The following is a 23,502-nucleotide window of genomic DNA, read 5'->3' on the forward strand; positions in this document are numbered from 1 at the left end:
TGTTTACAGTTATTTAAGACTAGAAATTTTTGGGTTGAAAAAAACCTAGTGGGGCTGTTTATTAAGTCATTGTTTATAATTATTAAGTGCACACTGTCGACAACGGATATCTGTAACTGATCAAAAATAAGACATGACTTCCACTAGACATCAATCACAGATGCGTCACGACTGAAAACTAAGTTTCAATACGTGGTATCTTTTTCATAGACTTTTCGCTTATGATCTTTATACATCATTCAAACCAAAACAATGGCATTGGTGTTTATTTTGTGTTATTCTAAGTTTCTATATTTCATAAGTTGAGAAAATATTTGTTTCATTAACGTTAAAGTGTCGAAAGAATCCCTATTATTTTTGAAAACACATTAAATTGGTTAATTCATATTGACTCAAAAATCAATATCTGTGTAATCACAATTCATTAATAAAATTATTTACAAAACCAAAAAAATATTTTAAAGTGGAGTATAAATATCACGTAGCAGTAGAGACGGTTATTTTGTTTTCGAGTATATTAATTACTTCCGCGGCTAATTCGGGACAAATAATTGGACCAAGAATCCGGCGCTTCACTACGAGATGCCGCCAAGGGCTTAATAAAAAATATCCTAAAAATAGTTTGCCTTAAGCTTTATCAGATTATTGTCTAATATTTACCACTTTTTATTGTATTTTTACATTTTTTATTCTTAAATACCATTACACTTATAGTCATGTGTAATGTGCATAAGTGTTTTGTATATGATTTCATGGTTAAATATAAAAGCTTTCCCTATATACACCCTCTCAGTGTATTTTTTGCTCCATCTTTCAACTCTACATTATTAACTACACACCAGACCACGCAATCGCTATAGAAATGTCGATGTAGAGCAGGACAATAAACGGACATTTTATTCTTGGTGTGACTTGATCCAGAAATATGGAGTCTATAGTAGCGCCATTCGCTTTATTCCTGTGTATATTTAGGAGGCATCATCTTTCATCGTCTTTCTGTGCAGCAATTCAACCTAACCATACAGAACCAAAAACACTGACAAGTACAGTGACAACAGTACCTAATAATACTCTCTTTCTATTAGAATGTCCACATAAGAGAACGTTTATGGATTAATTATAGTTAACTGGTGTTGTATGACATAATCCATAGATCTAGTCTATATTCTCTCCAATCTGAACTTCCTTTTAGTGGGACAGGCGAACGAGGGCTATGTTGTAAGTCTTTTCTCGTTGTAACCTATTTCTTTATTTCTTTATCAGGTCAGTCTATGCTAGAGATTTTAATAAAGTCGTGCTTACTATTCGTCCGATATTTAGGGCAGCAGGCGAAGTCGTCGACATTTTTCGTATAAATGGATGCCTGCCAACACTCAATACATTCGTTTTATTACGCACCGTGTCGATGACCCCATTGGATTGAACACTCTCTCTGATTTGATAGTATCGATAGTAAATACTATTACTTTCGTTTCCGATACTATGGCGGCGTAATACGCACGACGAAAGACCGATTCGAAAATATAGCCTAGGAAATGTATATTATGGTCAAATATATATGTGAAGTCTTTGTGTGTATTTGTATGTCTGCATCTGTATGTGTGTGTAAAATGCTTATCACACAATAATATGGTAGAACTTATTATTGTATGATTGTAGCGGCACCACTGTCACACCTATTTTTGTCATAGGTATATTTTGTTATAGGTTTCATTTACTGCTCTTATATGCTGGTTATAAAGTTGAAAGGTAAGTAGGACAGAGAGCTTTCGCGAAGCTCACCTTTTTAATCTAATAGTAATGTACACCTGTAATCATTAGTAGTAGGACCCCAAAACCTATTTGTGATATATAACAGAGTGCAGACTTCTATAGGCGGCAATGACCCTGAAATAAGGTTACATGCTCGTTCGCTATTTCTATTACACTAAAACATAGTTTCAAGGTATATTTGCTTTTATTAAATATTATTATTACTTGTAGTATACACCACAAATAACAAGGCAGAGTTTTCGCGCCAAAAACTTGGCGCGCTTCATAGCGTATAGTTGTAGTCTATGATGCATTGTCCAGACGTTCTCAAACCTATTCTGTAAACGGCTCATTTTTAGAATATTTTTTCTAGCTTTCAATAAGTCAGAAAAAAAGAAGGACTTCGCAAAACGCCAATCTCTATAATTGGCCTCTTTAGTTATACACAAATCAACCATCCCCTAAACGGCTTAACTGCTAACCGATTTTCTATGGCCTCTATACTGCTTCTCAATAGGCCTCTACCGCACAAGAGCGGGCTTTGTCGATAACTTTGAGAAGACCTGGCATTTTCTAAACGCTGCGACATGCGGCATGCGTCTTATGCGGCTTTCAAACGTCGGCTAACGCTTTTATTTACTATACTACGTATAAGACTAAAAGCTACGCATAAAACTAACATTCTTTAAACATGTAAACAAAAATTAAAAGAGTATAAAAAAATAAAATAAAACAAAATCATTTTTTTATTTATTGCTTAACAAACGGCATGTAAAATGCAAAGCTAACACATACCAATTTATCAGATTAGTTACGGCAAATCGAATGTCAATTAATGTATCTTCCAATTCCAAAGCCGTAGCGGCGAGCCGCAGTCGCAATTCGCGGCAAATCGTATAGAAATATTCCGTTGGCACGCCCGTTCACTTTGAACGTTTGAACTGAACATTCGGGCAGCATTCACTCGCCGAGTCCATACCGTAACGAGCGCGTCGTGCACGTTCTTATTTCAAAGTGTTCAAGTTCGTGAGTGTTTTTGAAATAAAATGGCAAGATTAATCGCACTCGTACCTGTGTTCCTGTTGGCCCTTTTCATCCGAGAAGGTGAGTTTTATTTTCGTAATAGACGCGTCGTGTTGTTTACGTCGTAAATTGAGCTGTTTTCAAATGTTTTGACGCAATTTTTCTTGTTACGTCTCTAAGCTGCAATAAAATTTTATATTTAAATTTTATTGTGATTTTATTCTTATTGCAATATTAGTAATTATTGTTCTTGCAATTAAAGATCTTGTGCTAAAGAGAAAGAACAGTGATTTTTTTAAAAGATATTTAAATAAAGATATTTTAAAATGATATTTAAATATATAAAGATAAAGTATTTTTAAAAGTTACGTATCGAAAATTGCTTACAGGTATAGATAGCAAAGTTTGTTTATCTTGAGTTAGGCACGTATTATGTCAACATAGGGCGTGCAACCGGCCAAGGTGAATTATAATAAAGACCTGAACAACCTGTTTAGAACCTCAAACCGCTTCGCTATATCTACCTCGTAATTATAGCGTTTGCTACGTTTTAAATGCGTAACATTCGTAATTATTTTTTTTTTAATTATATTATTATTTTTTTAAAGTAACGTATAAGTATTAATGCAACTTTCATTGCATTTTTTGTAAACAATAATTGAGGCGTGATTATGTAATTTATGCCTAATTGACCTTTTCGCTTTTGATAGATGCAAAATTTGTAAATATTTATGCGTTGATTATATAGTTTCGTACTCTTATCATTGCCTAGTTATTATAATGGCACTAAACTGGTCTTAAATAATTACTTTAAAGTTATATACTACTACTTTAATTATTTAACCAATTAGGTACCTATTAAGTTCTCGTGTACCAAAGTATCTGTACCTATATGATTTCAATTCAAACTTCCACCTACTTCTGTAAATATGAAGGTACAAAGGTACCTTACACCGTTATGTAACCGTAAAAGACAGAATTAATATACCTACACGAAAACCAAATAAAAAACGGACACAAAAATATCATGGCTTTTATAGAGAATGTCTTAAACTATGTCAAAATTAACATAATTATGCAAGAAATAATTTCGTTTCATCTGATTCAAATTGTAAGTTTAATTAATATAGAAATGCCATCATCATCATTGAACATTTGCCATGAAAGTAGGCAGTTATGCATAAATACGAAGGTGGTAAAACTCTTTGTCATTCGACTCTGGCGGCACCATTGCCATCCTTATTTCTGTCTAATAACAACAGTGTTAAACGCTACTGAGTTGATGGTCTGAAGGGTATGGACAAGGAGACATACTTTTCCAAAGCATTTCAGTTTAGACTTCAGGTAGAAATCTAAACTTATCTGGGGTTGATTACAGATGCCCGTGGGCGGCAATTGGCACTTACCATCAGGTAGATTGCATGTTTCTCTGCTAATCATATATTCTACAAAAATAAATACTCATGTATTATAGTTATGGAAGCGAGATGAATAAATTAGCAAGATAACATGTCATTCTTGTTTGTTTACTGAATTACCAACACCCACAAGCCAACGATAAATGGGTAGCTTTATATAAAAAAGTACCATAGCATTGATAATTTGTAAAATGTATATTTTTGTAGCGTGACAGTGAATAGAATAAAGTGCCAACTTATGTGATCGGTTTAGGGGATCCTTCACATAATTTTTACCCTGGTATAACTTTATATTTCCACATATTTATTCATTTGATTAACTTAATAAAAAAAATGTGGCTTATTGTGACGTCACTTATACTACGACGTCATGAGATCCTAGAAACGAAGAAGAAGGGGTGATTGAAAAAAAATGACATTTGTATGACATCGCTTATGTTATTATATTTTTAATAAACCAATTATTATTAATAACTCCACTTATACTCAGCATTCACTTACGAAAACATAAGCATTAACTTCTAAGTTTATATATAACGCAACTCATATCTAGACTCACGGCAATGCGTTGGACAAATTTAAGCTTTTGAGCAGTTCCAGCCAATAAGGTTATGTGTATAATAATTATACAATTATTGACAGAAATAAAAAATATTAGTATTATCTCTTTTAGTCGTAATAAAACCGCGGTATAGATAGATTCCTCTTACCATATTGTTAGCAATAATATGATTACTATATTAACAAAATAATTTCAATTAATCTTATTATCCAAATGTGGCTGTAAGGCATAGCATGTAATATCATTTAAATATATGGCCATGTAACAATAATAGACGTGCATGGAATGCATAAAAATATATAGACTGATCAGTAACTTAGCTTATTTACATAAATTAATGTAACAGGTAAAGTAAATCAGTGCCAGGGCACATGTGTACCTATTAGAGCCCTATTTACATATGAACGTATGGTCTGTTGGTACCGTAATCCATCTTAGTTCCACAGCTGGGCACGAGACTCCTTTCAGATTGAGAAGAAAATCCCATACAGGATAAGTACAGATTAGTGGACTGAACTCTTTGACTGAACTAAGAACTTTTATATCCCTCTGTGTCTATAGGTACATCACAAAATTCCTATTCACGTGGGTAGTAGGTACCCATTTCAAGAATTAGAAAAATGCTTTTAAAACTCAAATTACTTGGCACTCAGATGAACAAGAATAGTAAGACTGTTAATTAACTGAATTTAAGGTTAATTGCATTCTGATTGTCATTATCATTATTATTACATTAATGACTAACTTGATGATCTAATACCATCAAGTTAGTTACACAGTTTTAATAAAATATCCAATAAATTAGTTTTACCTATACATAGTGCAGGTATGTACAGGTATAGACATTAGACATAATGAGATAATTATTAATGAGAATTAAAGTCTATTATAGTCATTTAGTGCGGATTTCCTCACTCGCGTTTGAAGTCATTATGAGGTATATACAACGTCAGTTAATATTAAAAATAATCATTCACTCCAATATTTTTGGCACACTTCATATTTCCACATATTTATTCATTTGATTCGTTTAATAAAATTTGTCCGCCAAAGATCGACATTCCTGTTGACAATTTTCTATTTCCACTAAAAATTAAATCTCGATCTTGGGCAGACAAAATTATACGATTAAGGCATAAAAAGTAAGTAAGTATATTTTTCCAAACGTATTGATCGTATTAACACCAACCTAAGAATTGTATTATTGGAAAGGTGTGAGCAAGAATGCAAATATATCCTTAAAAACATAGAAAACTGATGTGATTTTACATGCCCTACAACACGATAAGAACAGAAAGTGATTAAAAAGTAGTGTGTTAGAGTTAGTTTTCGCGACAAAATGGTGCAATGTAACTTGCCTGGAAAACAAGATAGCCCTTAAAGGTTACTGCCATGCCTATAAACAGCGCAAGTTGCCATTCATGGTACGACGATTCATTTAACGATGTAACAGAAAACATGGCGTCACAACTGTTTACGATTACATACGAGCACCTAGTTATCCATACACACACATACATACAATACCCTACTTTCACTCTCGACCAAACGTGACACACATAGCCCTTATAGTACTTATCTACTTTTTAAAATATTACGTATTAGGTACAGTGATATAATTCTTACCTGTTTTAATATTGGACAACTATTTTTTTAGGTGTATTCTTGTTAGCTATTTTGTTCTCTTACATCAGTATTAAGTGTGTCTATGTTGTTCTGAAAAGTTGTGTTCTGAATAGTGATGTACTAACCTAATTGTAAGGAGTACAATTTGAAGCTAATATTACGTAGCTGTGGCTAAACTAAAGTAGCGTTTCTGACTAATACAATCGTAATCTTAGTTGATTGCAAATGCCCTTGGTAATGACAACATACCATGGACATACCACCGAGTTTGAAAAGGGTTCTACCACCTTTGCGGTTCCACTTCATGCATATTTCATACTCTAATTGTATATTCATTAAACGTCTACTTTGCTTTCCCTTTTATTATACTTTTCTTTTCAATATCAAAAATAGTCGATTTAGATTCTTACCTTAAATGTCTTATATATAAAATTCTCGTGTCACAATGTTAGTTACCATACTCCTCCGAAACGGCTTTACTGATTTTCACCAAATTTTGTATGCATATTCAGTAGGTCTGAGAATCGGCTACTATCTATTTTTCATACCCCTAAGTGATAAGGGTTGTTCGCCCTTAACTTTTTTTTAATTATTGGCATCGCAACGTTTGCCGTGTCAGCTAGTTTTCTTATAAAAATATATGCATACTGGCTCTACATACTGTTTTTAAACAGATTATGACATAAACTTGTGGGAAATGTTAAAAATAAAAATCACGATAACTAACGCCAACACGCGTAGTTAAATCGGGTCGTTAGCTGTAAAACCTTTAAAATACACATAAAGATCGCAGGGCCACGCCGGCCTGATTCCGAAGACGACGGCTTCAATATGAGGTAGGACATGGTTATGATATGGTGACCAACTTAATATTCATTTACGGATCTTCCTAATCTAATTTCGTCATTTTCATTCTCAGGTATAAAAAGTTAAAGATATGGAACGCTTATGGTTCGCTTATATTTATGCTCTTCATAAGTTATCAGAAGCAAAAGAGTATAATTTACTTTTAAGAATGTATTTCCAACTTAGTACTTAAAACAATGGGTATAAAGTGCAGCTACCAACTGCGATATTAATTCTCCGTCAAAGCTTATGTTTTCCTCTTGAGTAAACTACAATGAACTTTACGATCGTCCAGGCTAAACCAAAATCTATGGACACATTAGTTCTAAAATTAATATAACGAGTTATATACGTACAATACACATCACGTGAAATAACTAAATCGCAGTGACGGTCATTCATTATGAACCATTTATATGCCACATTGTCTCATAATATGCTTTTAGAGAGAAAAATTTGTAATCTCGAGATTAGTTATAATGTGAGTAAAATGACTCTATCATGTCCTGTTTATTGTATCAATGGTTAATTAAGAAAATTCCGTTACTGAAACATAAATTCTACATGTTCAGTAACTTATTATACGATCGTGCAAAAAGGAATAATAATATATTTTTCTTTAAGTTTTTTAACATACACGAAATTGGGCTTGTATTGAATGTGTAATCAATATGACCCTCGATTTTTATTATATTGTTAACTTACATAAAGTTCCCAGAGATGTAGATTTGGACGATAAAATTGACGTATTTAGCCATTACCCTAAAGTATCGTTATCCAAAACATACAATTTACCCTCTTAATTCAGCGATAACTATCGCTTTATGAACCCGCATTTCTAATGGAATTCAATAAAAAAGCCACGACCTCTTGTCACGGGCTATTGTGAGCTGAATGATGGCAAATCACACCATTGATTACAATTAATAAGCGCTATTCAAGCACTCCATTATTACTTGACTACTTTACTTGTATGAATAGAACAATAACAGTTTGAATTATGTATAAAGTGCACTTATTTCATAGAGTATAAGTGTGGATATAATAGAAACGTGCTTATGCTTAGAATAACTATTACTTAAAGTTATAATTTGAGTACTTAATTCTAGGAATTTTTAAAAATATTTTTGCTCGAAACTGATGATGTATTAGCGACTTATATGCTGAATATCATTGACGATAATAAGTATTTTTATCAGGTAATTAGGTGATGTGCTATATCGTTAGGTTTAGATGTTAATAAGTTTTTATTGCATTAACAAAAAATATACAGAATAATTTTATTGTATTTTAGAAATCACATTTATTTACTTTCAAAGAAAACTACAGAGAAGTAAAATATAAAAATGAGGAGAAAAGGCCTTGATCTTAGTAGAGCAGAAGTCAAATAAATTAATAGTATGTTTAGGAAATGGGACTTAATTCGTTTATGACAAGGTTTTCGTTGCATTAAACGACCATTGGCCTTGTTATGAGGTCATAGAGCATCTTGGTCATTCTATACACATCAGAGCTACCTACGTAATTACTATAATTCTCGTGAGAAATTACGTGAATGAACTAGATCTAATTATTGAATAGGAACTATTAAAATAAAGGCTTATTCAAGGTTACTTTCTACATCAGAGATCTTTGTCTGTTATTTAAAAGCCTTTTAATCGGATATTGGGCCCTGAATACTTCTGAATATGTGAATACTATGCGTGACTAATAACAGTGGCCAAGGTCTTACACTTGAACATTCAGTATACTGGTCAATTATTAATAGAGTAGAGTCACTATAATAACTGCAGCAACACTACAATTATAGTACGAATCTCAGTCTATCACTCAATCTATTACTATTATTTCTGCTTGTAACCTAAACTAACCTAACCCATACAAACATTACCGTATCGTAAACAATATGCGTGCTATTACAAAAAACAAGTAGACATTCCGAAGTGTGTCAACAATCTTTCCTGAATTTTAAATTTTAAATCACATATAGGTACATTGCTTCCGCGAATTAAAGACCTCTTTATTAAAACGACTCATTTAACATTAGATTCGAAGAGACGATCCGTAATAAACGATATTCAAGGGGATTGACGACAGGAAGAGCACAAATTGCTCTTTTCAATGAAAGTAGTTTAATCTAATTAATGATATAAAGTCCCTTTACAGACCCCACTTCGTTATAGAGATATCACCCTCTTATGTCTGAGGAGAATCAATGAGGGTACTCAGGGCTGTCATACTAAAAATATTAAGAAAATTAATTTATAAACGTAATTGAAAAAACAGGTATATAATTAAGTGTAAAATCCCACGGTAATCTTCTGATTATTGCAATGTTATGTTCGTATCAAAACATAATTATAATATTTTGGGGGGTGAAGGAAATCGTCATTAGCAAATCTACATATCTGAAAAATCCATAAAAAGTATTTTAAGATCTACCTATTTGCATGTATGGTGGACTGCTGCCATAAAAATCCCTCTGAGAGCCCTTATCCAGCAGAGGACTTTAAACAGTCGACGACGATGATATGTGCATGTATTTTTGTCAATGTCACTACAATATTTTTACACTGTTATTCTTTGCTCTAAAATTAGTAGAAACGGCTTAAACCATAATGTAGTAGGTGTATTGGCACTAGCCACTATTACTATAGATTATGTACTATTTGGGTACTATTTATTAATAATAAATCTTTAAAATTTTTGCCTACAGATTGGAATTTAACAATTTCTTTTAGTATACAGATATTTTCAAATTTAGATGTTTGCTAGGCAAAACGTTATTGTCCCTGTAGTTCCGGGACTAGAATAGGGCTACGGTATCCCCTGCCTGTCGTAAGAGGCGACTAAAAGGGGGCTTCCGGGGTTGCGGGCGGCAAGAATGGGAACTTGAACCGTCCAGTAAGCGACCCAGGGAAGGACGGCGGTATGTGTGGTCGCATACCGTCGTGTACACCAGATGGTTTGGGAGGAGCGAAAACTGCTCTCCCAGGGCAGAGCCCGATCGGGGCATCGCGCTTGGAGGACTCCGGTTGTGTTCCGTCGGAGATCCCGGAGTTCTCCAACGAGCGATGAGGACGGCCACCGGGGGGGTTTTAGTGCCCCACATAACTCGACGTTGCTCCCACGTCGTTGGGTACCTTCTGAAGGTTTCCCCCTCGTTAAAAAAAAGAAAAGGCGAAACGTTATAGGTATACGTTAAGCGTAAACAAATGGTAGTCATGCATATGAAATAAATATCTCTTAACAGTATAAAGAGCTTTGCTAAACAAAAATTGATTTTAATAAAAAAGTTAAAGACATATTTGTTGTTATTGTTTTGTGCATACATATATAGTTCAAGGTATTTGAGCTGCTGTTTCCTTAACTGGGAGCAATTCTTGGAACTGCATAATTTATATTTCATGATAACTAGATATAAATAAACATTAATGGTCGACAGTTAATTCTATTAGAAATTAGGTTATCATAACATAGATATTTATGACGTTTTCTGAATACTATAAGTTTTATACCTGGTAAGTGGCTACTGCTGCCCATGGACATCTGTAATCAACTGAGGTCGGCCACAGATGCGCCGCTACCCCTGAGGACTAAGCTGGAAGGCCTCGGATAAGTATGTCTCCCTTACCTTCCTTCAAATCAGAACACAGCAGCGCTTAACAGTGCTGTTACTAACAGAATATTACTTAGTAAAAAGTATTAATTACAATGTGTCAACCCTGCATTCAATAAATTCTTCAATAAGCTACTATCCCAAATGCATATTATATGTAATATCCCACTACAAAGAAAATCCTACACAATTAATATTTATGTCTAGACTTGAAGCTGGTAGAACCCTTTATGGTCCGACTCCGGAGGTTATACCATCATACCTTCTTCTGCCTGTGTTTGAGTTTGAAGGGTGTGGTAAGGGAGACATACTTATCCGTTTCCAAATCCTCGTAGATAGCCACGCATCTGTTGCCGATCTCAAACCGTATCTCAACTGGGGTTGATGACATTTCCATAGGCGACAATAGCCACTTAACGTCAATTGGACAGCGTGTTGGTTTACTACTTTTTATTAAAAAAAACTAGCTGACTCGGCAAACGTTGTGTTGCCATATAAATAAATAAATGTTAAAGGTGAACAAACCTTATCACTAAGGGGTATGAAAAATAGATAGTAGCCAATTCTCAGACCTACTGAATATGCATATAAAATTTGGTGAAAATCGTAAAAGCCGTTTCGGAGGAGTACAGTAACTAACATTGTGACACGAGAATTTTATATATAAGATGTACTGATGTCTTACATTCAATACAAGAAATATAGATTATTAGCTTTATATTTTTATAAGATATCTAAAAATAGGTATTCTAGTTAGTTCTTATAGATATCGACGTATCAGTGACCGACCCCTAGTATAGTATATTTGAGGCTGATTAAGTAAAGATCATAGGTTGCAGCGACAAATAAGACGAAATACCTACATGCTTACGTATTCAAACCAAATTATTATAAAACACTTGTATTGAGTGTAGTTCAATAATAATAAAATCGTTTTCATAACTGAATAATACATTTTGCGTAAATTAATTGATTAAAATTGTTCTATTAATAAATAAAACGAATACGTTATGAAAGGGGGAAAATGTTTGCTATTGAAATTCAACAACTTACAACTTTTATACCCACTCAAAATATCATTCAATCGTTCACATTTTTAACTTTTTTATGCTAAGTCCTTATATTTTAATGGCCAGTGATTACATAAATCTTACTTATGATTATGCAAATAAAATTATAATCAAAATAATCAATTAAAATAAAACAATAACAATATAATCTTGGCTTCAGACGCTGAAAAATATGAAAATGGGTGTAAAAAAGTCACACTTATGTAAACATCTGTGATATAACATCATATAGGTGACATAAGATTAGTGACTCTACCAATTCTTGGGAATTTCCAAGCGTACCATAAGGTAGAGTCTCCACTCAAACAACAATAAAAGCAGTAAGTTACTACTCTTTGTTGCTACTGATTAATGGATTTAGTGACTGATACTTTATGCTCTATCAATATTTTTCTGTACGTAAAATATAGAGTTACAAGGCAAAATACACGCGTAGTTATGCGCGCAAGGTTTGTCAGTTTTTCTTGCTTAGTCCAAATATACATGCACGTTTTCCGTCATTAGCATTTATATCTTTACAAAAACGAAGCTTAATGTTTGTAATTAGTACAAGAATTAATTAAACATCTTCATGTTTACCGACCAACTCCTGGGGTTGGCCACTGGTGAATTGCTATCCCTGAAGCCTAAGGAGGAACATGTTGGAAAATTAAGTCTGCCTTAACATTACGGTGGTAGAACCCTTTGTGGTTCGACTCCGACGGCACCACCGCCACACCTATTTCGATATAGTTAGTGTGCCGGTGGTGCCACTGGAATCGAATCACTACGGGTTCTACCTTCAAATCATTAGGATATTTATCAGCAGGAGTACTCAAAGCTTCCTATCAGATTTCTCGGCATGATTACATATTAAATCTATTTATTTTCATTCCGACCTTCGATTCGTTTGGCATGACTTACGCAAACAAATTTATTGTATTGGAAACTCTTTATCGTAATTTGTAATATAAAGAATGTTTTATTTACGTTCTGATATTTAATGTGTTTTTGTACTTTTTCATTAATTTGAAGTACTTACTTTTAAATATTTGATAATAGATCTCACTGTTCACTTTTGACACAGTATCTATTTAAATAGGCAAAGACAACATTAAGTTTCATGCATTTTTTTGTTATGTTTTTAAGTGATTTTCTTTCTTTGTGTGTGGTAGGTTTTGCGAGATTCAGTGTTATCAACAAAAATAGACAATTTATCCTTGGATTGGATAATCGAATTTCGACCTGTGGGACTTGTTACTCGTACCTTTATTCCCCGTTGCATAGATCAGTAAAGATTACTCACTCCTAACAAGAAAATGTAACCAGTTTTAACAATTGAAATTGTCACGGTCAATTGAATTTGCGTTTGAAAAATATTTAAAAAATGTAGTTTTTAGATCATTTACGAATGAAACGATATTTTTTGGATTTCGTGTTTTTGTACGTCTTACTGCACATGTCGGCATTGTACCGAATAAATTATAATGAAAGCAGTATGGAGACATTTAATGAGGTTGGATAGATACCACCAACGGAATGGATTAAGAGATGTAAAGTAATATAGGTCAGGGTCACAGTAAAAATGTCCTAATTCCCATGACGCTGTATAGTTTTATGTTCGTATCTACGTTGTTATAGCATGTCGTAGATCAACTGTTGTTTCCCCTCTTTCTTATCTTACTTTATACGCACGAAAACTAAAGATTCCTTCTAAACATCTGGTATTTCCTACTTCAATTTACTTAGAGACGTCCTATTAGAATGGATTTGCAAACAAACAATGATAATTTACATTTTATGACCTCAAGCCCGCCTGTGAAAATTTAATTTGACTTTTTTCTATAAATTTATTAAATTTACTCCCAGATCCAAACTCCCAGGTTAGAAGGATATTCTTAGGTTAACTGACGCCCATGTCCAACAAATAACAATTTACCCACCCCATTGTTATTTTTATCAAATTTAAAACCACAATGCATGAATAACATCGTCGTCAAATATACAGTAGAGGGTATTTAAATGTCATGTGTGAATTTAATAAATACCCATACGTAAGTTAACAATTTACCTGCTACGATGACTCACGTAGAAGTCACGTAGTCATAATTTTTAAATACTCGTATTATTGTTTATATTAGTTATTAGGATTTTTATATTACTTATTAGGATTAGTATACTATAGGTGTGATTTTGATTAACATTTTATTTTTCTAGGATCGACAGAACTAACTTCAGAAATTCGCATAACTTACCCACGTTATGTCAAATAGATATTTCATTTATCAAAAGGATTTTTCTTTTTTACAAGTTTTATTACTTTTACAGATCATTTCCAAACATCTATAAATTGAATATTTTCTGTGCTTACTTCATTAAACCGTATGTAGCGAGGACTGCAGATAAGTTACTATCGGCGCATAAAAATGACAAAAATAAATAAAGGAAAAAGGATACACATATCGTTGATTTAGTTTCCTCTACACATTATCAATTACCCAGTAGCCGTAAAACAAGCTTAATATGCTCAGGCCCTAATGCCTCGACGGTATACGTTTCCGGAATGACCTCATACCGAAAATTTTACGATATCAAACACCCATTACTTTGTTTTTGTAACGTTACGTTATAACGTACCTACGTTCGTATAGCGATATACATCGTAGGAAATGTTTATTTTATCTGTCGGATCGAACAAATATAGGTACGGGATCATTATACTGTTATTTTATATTAGTCTAAATAGAAATTCCCTAGTGCAGCTGAATTTTCTACGAATAAAGTGATCGCTCTGTTGATAAGCTATATTTACCTATTACCTACTTACTTCATTAGATATGGAAAATATCGTGAGGAAATATGTCTGCGAGTTCTATAAATAAACGTTCTCAAAAATATGTGAAGTCTACCAAACTGAGCTTGGCCAGCATGGTTAACTATGGTTCACTCATGATTCACTCTGAGATGAATACGAAGAATAGATAAAAAGAAATTCGAAAATGACCTATTACTATGAAAACTTTTGTTTAGTAACAATAGTGCCAGAAAGTTACGAGACGTGCAAGTAGTCACATAAGGCTATTCCAATTAATTAAAATTCAAGTATAATAGTTAGGCCTATAAATTTGCCATCACATTAACCTATTTTGCATTCTATACCATCGGTAAATTAATAGATTTTGACACGATAACTAGTGACGGATGGTTTCTGGGTTCGTCGAAAATTAATTAACTTGGTTATTTATCTAGATTACCTTTATTAGTTGATAACACCGTACATTACTGCTGAAATATTCAGAAATTAACCTTCAGTTATAAATATTAAAATAATAAATATTCCATTTACATAGCTATCCAATACGGGGTTATATGGTAGAAGTTAATGGATTAAATTATTGAAGCCTATATACATACATGTACCTACTATAAAATTAAAGGACTTTTAGACACAAGTTTTTGTAGGTTTTATATAAATGTGATTTCATGGTACCGAAATTATATTTTTGAAGTCAACTTTGATCATCCAGTTATCAAAGTTGAATACACCAACTTCAATCATGAATAGTGTTTCCCCCTCCCCGGGCTACTATCCAAAAACTTCGGACATTCAAGTCTTCGGGCATGATATCATCCAGGAAAACCCAGCATTTAGTAACCCTAGTAACAGAAGAGCTACTAAATACACTTAATATACTACAAAATGTATTACCTCATAACCATAAAGGCAGTCTTATCATAAATGAAACGTAATATGTTAAACAAATTTCTATGTAACGAGATTAATAAACACGTTGATTACACCTTAAATATTATTTATTTCCTGAAACAAGAAAACTTAAACACTTCTCTACACGCAACGTTAGCCGAAACAAACCTATTTATTTTAACCTTATAACTAGGAAGGGAGATAATCTATAAGGAAGTCATTCCTATAACAGTTTCATTGTCAATGCACGCCTTAAATTAAATTCAACACGAAATAAGAAACGATCACGCAATCTGACTGGTACTAAATGGGGGCACCTGTCTAAGTTCTATGCAAATCAATTGTGTACACACCTGTGTCGTGACCCGGTGCCCCCAATCGTACACTTAACAATATTCTATAGCTAATAATAAAGTGTTTTAAATTAAAATATATATTTATTGATATGGAACAAGTACTCACGATAAGCGGTTTTCTTTCGTCTTTATTGCCGATACTTCGATCCAGTTACATGGATCGTGGTTTCGACGACGCTGCGATGGCTGCGAGAAATCCATGACAAGCACTAGTGGTAGATTATTCTATCTACCCCAAATCTATTACATCTAGTTCGTTTTGTTTAGGTACAACACTAACCTCATCTTTACGGATCGAACTTTGCACTATTTATGATTTACCTAAAGTAATCACTAATGAAAATGACCAATTTTTAAAATATTACTCATAGGAACTCCCCATACGCGATTTTCTATTTTAATTATTGCCGATATTTTGACCCAGTCTGGTATCATGGATCGTTGTCACGGCGAAACTGCGATAGAGAGGACTATGACAATCACTAATAGTAGTTTAATCTATGTACCCTACATTTACTTTATTTTTCTTTAAGGTTCTATGTGACGACACAAAACCGAAAATATCGTCTTTGTTGATGTATAACTTTATACGTAAACTTTAAAATCAGTTTCCTTTAGGATAATTTGAATGCTAAACATTAAGACTCCTTCAAAGTATCCACGTTATTTGAACAGTCCATTGAACGATTCACCAAATTGTACGAATGGATCGTTGCCATCTTCCTTCGTTGCGTGCCTGCAATCCTCGTCCAATTATGGTAGAGACTAGTAGCCAGCTGTGATACATACACATAAATACCACCACACATAGCAAGTACTATGTGGTACTGCACACAAGGCACAAAACTTGTACATGTAGACAAAGAGATTACCACAAGACATCCTACCGGAGGTGGTAACATGCCACAATGCATCTTTATCATGTTCGCCTCGTAATTAATACCTTTTTCCTTCATTTTTGGAAAAAATGCGTTTTATTATTTTTTCTCCTAAGAAACAAAGCGAGTACATTTTTTTTAATTAGTCTAGTAAAATAAATTAATTATTTTTTTAATTTTTAATGACACGTCGTAATAATCTTTATTTACGTCAATTATGAATCAATGGGAAATACTTTGTTTAAAAAAGAAGGAAAAATGTATTTACCTACTGCTCGCAAATATCACATTAGGTACATGTAAAGTAAATTCAAATTCAAATTCATATATACGAGTATATATATACAAGTTTCTTTGTATCTGCGTGACACACCGGACCCGCGAGGCAGAACGAGTCTGACGCGCACGGGGGTGCAGGTTCGATTCCGGCCGGTCAGATATATTTGATGAATTATGATATCTGAATGAATTTAGATATCTGTTCCAGATCTGGGCGTATTAGTCTTTGTGTGTGTTCATGCTATCCACAATAGAGGGAACAACTCTAGAGAACTCAAGACTATAAGCCTTCACGCATATTGTAAAGTAAATAAGCAAGCATTTTTATCAACAAAATGCACAACGATCTCATTTCATATACCTTATTGTGCAAGATGATATTGAAATAACTTTATAGCGACTAATAACTCGCTGGGCCAGCCCTATAAGTGCCGTTACTTCAATTCGGTATCACAGTTCAAATAATCGAGTAACAGTAAATATCACAGCAGGTTCCCCAAACCGAGAGCAGAACATTTGCTTGCACGTGTCTCGCATACGTTGAATCACTGTTGAGCAATTGTTGACCACAATACAAATAAATATACTTACCTATTCACAGTATCAAACCATTTACAGTTCTATAGGAGTATTGTTCTCTTGAAGGTACTGAGGTATTGACGTAAGTTACAGGTGACAATTACTTTACCAGTTATTTATTAATTTAATGTTCTATTACATAGGTAGTTAAGAAGTGATACAGATACAGAAAGCCATTAAAGACTAAAATTATCGATGTATCGTCTAGCTCCTCATGTGTAAATAAGAAACAAGTATAAAGCCACAATTTTGGCCATTTCAATACTTTATTGAATCAAATATTCGAATTGAATTGAAACGAACCGATGTGTATACTCGTTTAGACGTGCCTACTCGTATTAACTTACCACGCCCACATAACATAAACAGTTACAAGTAACATAATGGGACTTCCATTGAAATAACACTTGGAACTAATAGTTACTTATGTTTCACTTCCCAATCATCTATCAGCCAAAGATCCTGGACGTAACCCTCCTATAGTGGCACCTTTCAGCGTTTACCCGATGACTTTTTACATACTTGCGAGCTCTCAATCCGTCTAATAATACGTGGTACGCCCCTGGGCATTCGTGACCAACTTTATATAGACCATGTTGGTATATCTAAAGCCGATTTAAGATGCATTGGGAGTCTTGAAAAATAAAATTATCATCTCACATATAAGTCAGCCTGTGTGGCTTTTTCAGGCCATATTTTATTTAATCATTTTTTTATTGGTATTCTGTATAACAAAGGACGATAAAAGGCTATGATAAGGGGCTGGCAAAAGTGCGAACACTCTAAATATAATTATATTAAAATGGGTCGCAGAATTAAATGAATTTATCGATAGTTACACAGACAACTGCGTCGCTGGAAATCAATAAATAGGTACTTAATGAGTTCTATTGTAAGATGTCATCGTAGCGTGTCAGTAGTAAAAACGATTCTTTGATTCTCAGTGAGAACCTTGAGTATCTACCTATACGAGATCGTTTTTCTGAACAATCTTACGATCGAAGGTTATGCAGTGCGATTGTTAGTTTTTATAATAACGGTTGCTTTTAAAGATTGTATATATGATCAGTGAATCGTAAAATAACTGCAGTCGCTCTATAAAGGTAACTGTAGTTTTTCCCTTTGTTGCCGCCGAATTTATTAACCAACCCATGGTTCCCGTTACTCTCAGTATTTAGACGAGAAGCCCTACAGTGTTAACCATAATGAATTACATATTGCATCACTTGATTCTTTATAATTTATAAGTGGGAAACTTAAATCCCGCGATTTTGGATCAAAATCTTTATAGAATCAAGTTACAGATTGATGATGTTCTATTGTTTTCTTTGCAACTCCATAACTGTCTTTAGTCTCATTGTCCGAGGTTAGTCATCATTACGTAACATTCCAGTTAATAGCGGATTGAAATCCATGAGAACCGATGTAAATGTGTACCTAATTGTTTTGTCCAGACCTGAATAAAAGATGTTTTAAATTTACAATTCGTTTTCATTCTATGTAAATTTATAACTTGTTTTCTTTTAATATTACAGATTCTCATTCAGTTTCAATGATAAAATTCAATGAAATTTTAATATCTTGTATTCAAATAACAATAAATAATAAACTTGGACCTTATTAATTAAATATGTTAAGTCAAATGTGATTCAAAAAATCCCGGAATTAACTTTACATCTGCATTGTTATTCTACAGACATTTTATTGTAGTTTCTGTATTATACTTTTTATATTACTATACACTGAATTTTCTTTTACAACTTAACAACATATTAAGGACGTCTGTTATAATTACCTCTAGTAGGTATAATTATTATAACCTTACCGTGATCCTTTTAATTAAGGGCGATTAAAAATCATCATGGGCAGGTGAACGCTAGTTTTAAACGTTATTTTAACATATATACATTTTTATAACGATACCAAGATGCATTTAATTTATGGGAATTATTTAGCAATTAGTTATTACTAAAATACTTAATGTATGTGCAAAAAGTAAGGCATGACATACGATGTGTGATTTAATACATTTGTATAGGACGGTCATTTAACGAAACCACTTGATACTAATATTTGATCACCATTGGCACTAGTTTAAAGTTAAAAATACTTTATGGTATACATGTCGTATTCAAACCCAATCCTCAGGGTACTTATACTCAACTATTAGGCATAGTTGAGTATGAATTTATTAACTGTAACCACGCTAGTTACGATATCTGTTATTTAATTAACTTAATAAAAATAGGCAGCATTAGAACTATTCGTACTAAAGATACTATGTTTTTATTTCAGGCGAACCGGTTCGTTGTTGGACATGCTCATCGGACCTGAACCCGCTCTGCAACGACCCCTTCACGCCAGCGCAGGCAGAAAACTCCTACCTCTTCAGACTGGAAAACTGTGACGCCACTACCGGCGCCTCTTACCCCTACCTCACCTCGTCTAAGTCCACTTGTAAAAAACAGAAGAAATTTAGTAAGTAAAACTACCTAAGTTTGACTAAAAGTTGACATAGTGACTGCTCAGAATAATGCTACTCCGTCTTCCCGAAGAAGTGACTTAAAAATGGGAGACAAACCCAGGAGAGAATTTATTTATCGACTTTTATCTACACGCCTACCTTAAAAGTATAACTATGTTAAAACATCCATATAATTCATGTACCATGCAAGGTACTAGTATAAGGACTAGTGGAAAAAAATGTATTTTAACAACAATGTGCAGAAATACGCTTCTACCAACGCCATCTATCGGTAGGCATGCCTAATACTAAATTATGCCTACCTACTGCGTATTATTTACTCGCGTGTAAAGCCTACCAAATTAATCAATTCATCCATAGACATAAATTTCATTGACAGGCTTCAGAAGCAATAATACATAATTATGTGTAACCGACTTTAGGTCCTATGTAAAGTAGATCTTCTAAAAGTGGTCAAGTCATTTAGTCTTTACCTACATACAATTTGTTTACACGCACATAGTGATTGAGTGCACTGATAAGCCACATAGTTGCAAAGTGTTTTTGTCATGCGCATTTACTCTAATGACACCTATGTCGTCTTAAAACCAGTACGGAAGTCGTTCATACAATTCTATTGTTGTTGTTAATTGCTCTAATTTGCAACGTGAACGTTTAGTTTGGAAGGCTTTGCTACTTGCCCCCTTTGGGAAAACTAGCATGTTTCATGGTCACATCCTTTGGGCACTTAAATTAGTACTAAATTAAGTTTAGTGATTAAACCAGTTAGCTCATTCCACGTTACAATATATTAAACATTATTTTTTTATTCTTTACTATAATCGTTACATTACAATATCCCAATATTTGGCAGTTGAGCATGTCGCTAGGAGAGTCGGTGTGATTTTCCTGGCGTAGAAACATGTATAAACGTCCTTACATAGTATTGGAGACATCCATACACTACTAATACGCCAGGATGGCTACAGTTAGGATGGTCAGAAAGAATGGCTACATAGAAATATGAAGATTTAGATACATGTAAATAGTAGTAGTTAATACATACAAGCATTTGCCTTTAGCCCATCAAAACAGAATTATCCAGCGAAAAACAATTTTTAACCATGCTCGAAATAATTTTAACAAAACCTATTTAACAAAAAAGCGACAGTTGGTAGTAAAGTTATTAAAAAATATTTTTTTTCATAATATGAATTATTTTAGTCGCCTAAGAAATACATGCTACAAAGAAGTGCAGGTTAAACCTGTTAGTAGTTTAAATATTAAATTGGTCTCAATTGACAATCCATTATCTCGAGTATATCCTACCTAAGTGTACCTAATCTACCTGAGTAGTGAATTAACCTTCCTCACAATTTATTGCAAAATTATGCAAGACCTACGCAAATATCATGTTGCCTCTTTATTGTTGTATGAGCTAAGTCTTGCATCTGTAAATAGGTACCTACTTATCTTATACAATGTTTATTTGTTTTAATAATATAACGGTTGTCACTTAAATTTTATTCCTTTTTGTCCACACTTATTTCACCTCTTGGTAGGAAGTTAGGAACCAATCGGGTCAACCACTAAAATCGTACCATAACAATTTTAGTACTTATTTAATAACATAAAGCTTTAAATTAAAAAACCCTTCGCGGATGATACTTAAATTTTAAATATATCTATCTGGTAAAGGTTAAAAAATAGCAAACATTCGTGCAATGCAGCCCCTGATAATGAGTGTTCAGTTCCTCCTACGGTCATCTATTATAGACCAAGATGCTCCATTGCTATTACTATTACTATGCACGATAATGATGAAATAAATTATTTGTCAACAATACAATTTCCAATTACTCACAAAATAATATCTACGTTTCTCATATCAATGATGGATATATACTAAACATAACATTTTCTCTTCTTCCAGTTAACGGCCAGCTCGTAATTTCCCGTGGATGCACATGGAAACGCCAAGATGACTACACGACTCAATGCCCGAACACTTCAAATGGACCTCACGAAGTAACATCCTTCTGTGAAACCTGCGAATACGACGGATGCAACAGCGCCTCTGCCATTGGGAAGACTCTAGCATTATTGATCGCCCCCCTTGGAGTACTATTGTTTAAGTAAAATATTTATCACAGCTTGAATGAAAATTCAAAATTGCTTGTTATTCAATACATGGGACCATGTACCATCTAACCAGCCAAGCCCCACCGTTTGAACCATTGTCAACGTAATGCTATTTTCTGTAAATTATAATAACTGTTATCGTGCAAATTAAGATAGTTTTTATTAAAGAGCTTTAAATAATAAAATCTCCGCGTTTCTTTCTATGACAGTATCGAGTAAGGAGCATTTATAAAAATGTAATTTTCTTATCTATACTAATCAATAACATGATATTAATACCTAACTCACAAACACATGTTCTGGTAAAAACATAGCAAACTCTTTCTTAAGCCTTAGGTATTCTTAGCTGTAGAGTAAGCTTTTGTCACATTCGTGTAAAGTTTTTAATTTCTAAAATTAGTTTTTGCATTCATTACACATATATTTGTATTATTTACAATTTAATTTAATGCAGACACATTTTGTCTCTTCACAACATTTTCTACTTGCTGGTTAAGGATTTTTATAAGATTTTGTTATAAGTAGTAGAATGTAATATACATATTTTATTATACAAAGCACAATATTTTATTATACTAATGATAAATGTACATATTTTAGTCTGTTTAAATAATACCTCCCATTTTAAGCTTGCGGTTCCAATTAGCTTTGTACGTGTTCCATGCAGTGGTCAAAAATATTAGGAACAGAAATATCTTTCATATTTAATAAGATTTTATCAATATGTAAAATTTAGATTCTTACTAAATGGGTGATTTGGATCTACTAACATCAATAAAATATAATAAACCACAAGTACAAGGAATTGTTAAACTGTTGTTACTAAGTTTTAATAAAAATAGTCATAAATATTGGTCTTTTATTTTTAAAATGGCTTGTAGCTCTGTATTACACTACATGCATATTATATTAGTAATCTATGACTACATGTTATAACTTGTTTAAAACCTTGATAAATAATGTAGGCGACACTATATACATATCTTATATATAAAAATTCTCGTGTCACAATGTTGGTTACCGTACTCCTCCGAAACGGCTTTACCGATTTTCACCAAATTTTATATGCATATTCAGTAGGTCTGAGAATCAGCTACTATCTATTGTTCATACCTCTAACGTTTGCCGGGCCAGCTAGTTATTTATAAATGTTTATTTTATTGCTACTTTCATATGTTTTATTTTTATGAATGGCTCAAAATT

The 23,502-nt window shown here is 33.3% G+C and overlaps 2 protein-coding genes across 2 annotated transcripts in view; one reads left to right on the forward strand and one right to left on the reverse strand.

The window, feature by feature from the left end:
* spz3 (Spaetzle domain-containing protein 3) overlaps positions 1-16,184 on the reverse strand; it is a 153,207-nt gene extending 137,023 nt beyond the window's left edge. Inside the window, exon 1 of the mRNA XM_073089055.1 lies at positions 16,064-16,184. The gene's annotated coding sequence lies outside the window, so the exon portion shown is untranslated. The remainder of the gene's footprint in view (positions 1-16,063) is intronic.
* LOC140754131 (UPAR/Ly6 domain-containing protein crok) lies at positions 2,683-23,148 on the forward strand. The gene is made up of 3 exons (XM_073089056.1): positions 2,683-2,856; positions 19,989-20,171; positions 22,091-23,148. Exons 1-3 carry the CDS (start codon positions 2,799-2,801, stop codon positions 22,294-22,296), a joined length of 447 nt encoding a protein of 148 aa, XP_072945157.1. The 5' UTR covers positions 2,683-2,798; the 3' UTR covers positions 22,297-23,148.
* The last annotated feature ends 354 nt before the right edge of the window (positions 23,149-23,502 follow it).

Source organism: Epargyreus clarus, unplaced genomic scaffold (genome assembly GCF_041222505.1).
Source record: "Epargyreus clarus isolate Ecla_fem2 unplaced genomic scaffold, WU_Ecla_fem_2.2 ptg000027l, whole genome shotgun sequence".
Lineage (NCBI taxonomy): Eukaryota > Metazoa > Arthropoda > Insecta > Lepidoptera > Hesperiidae > Epargyreus > Epargyreus clarus.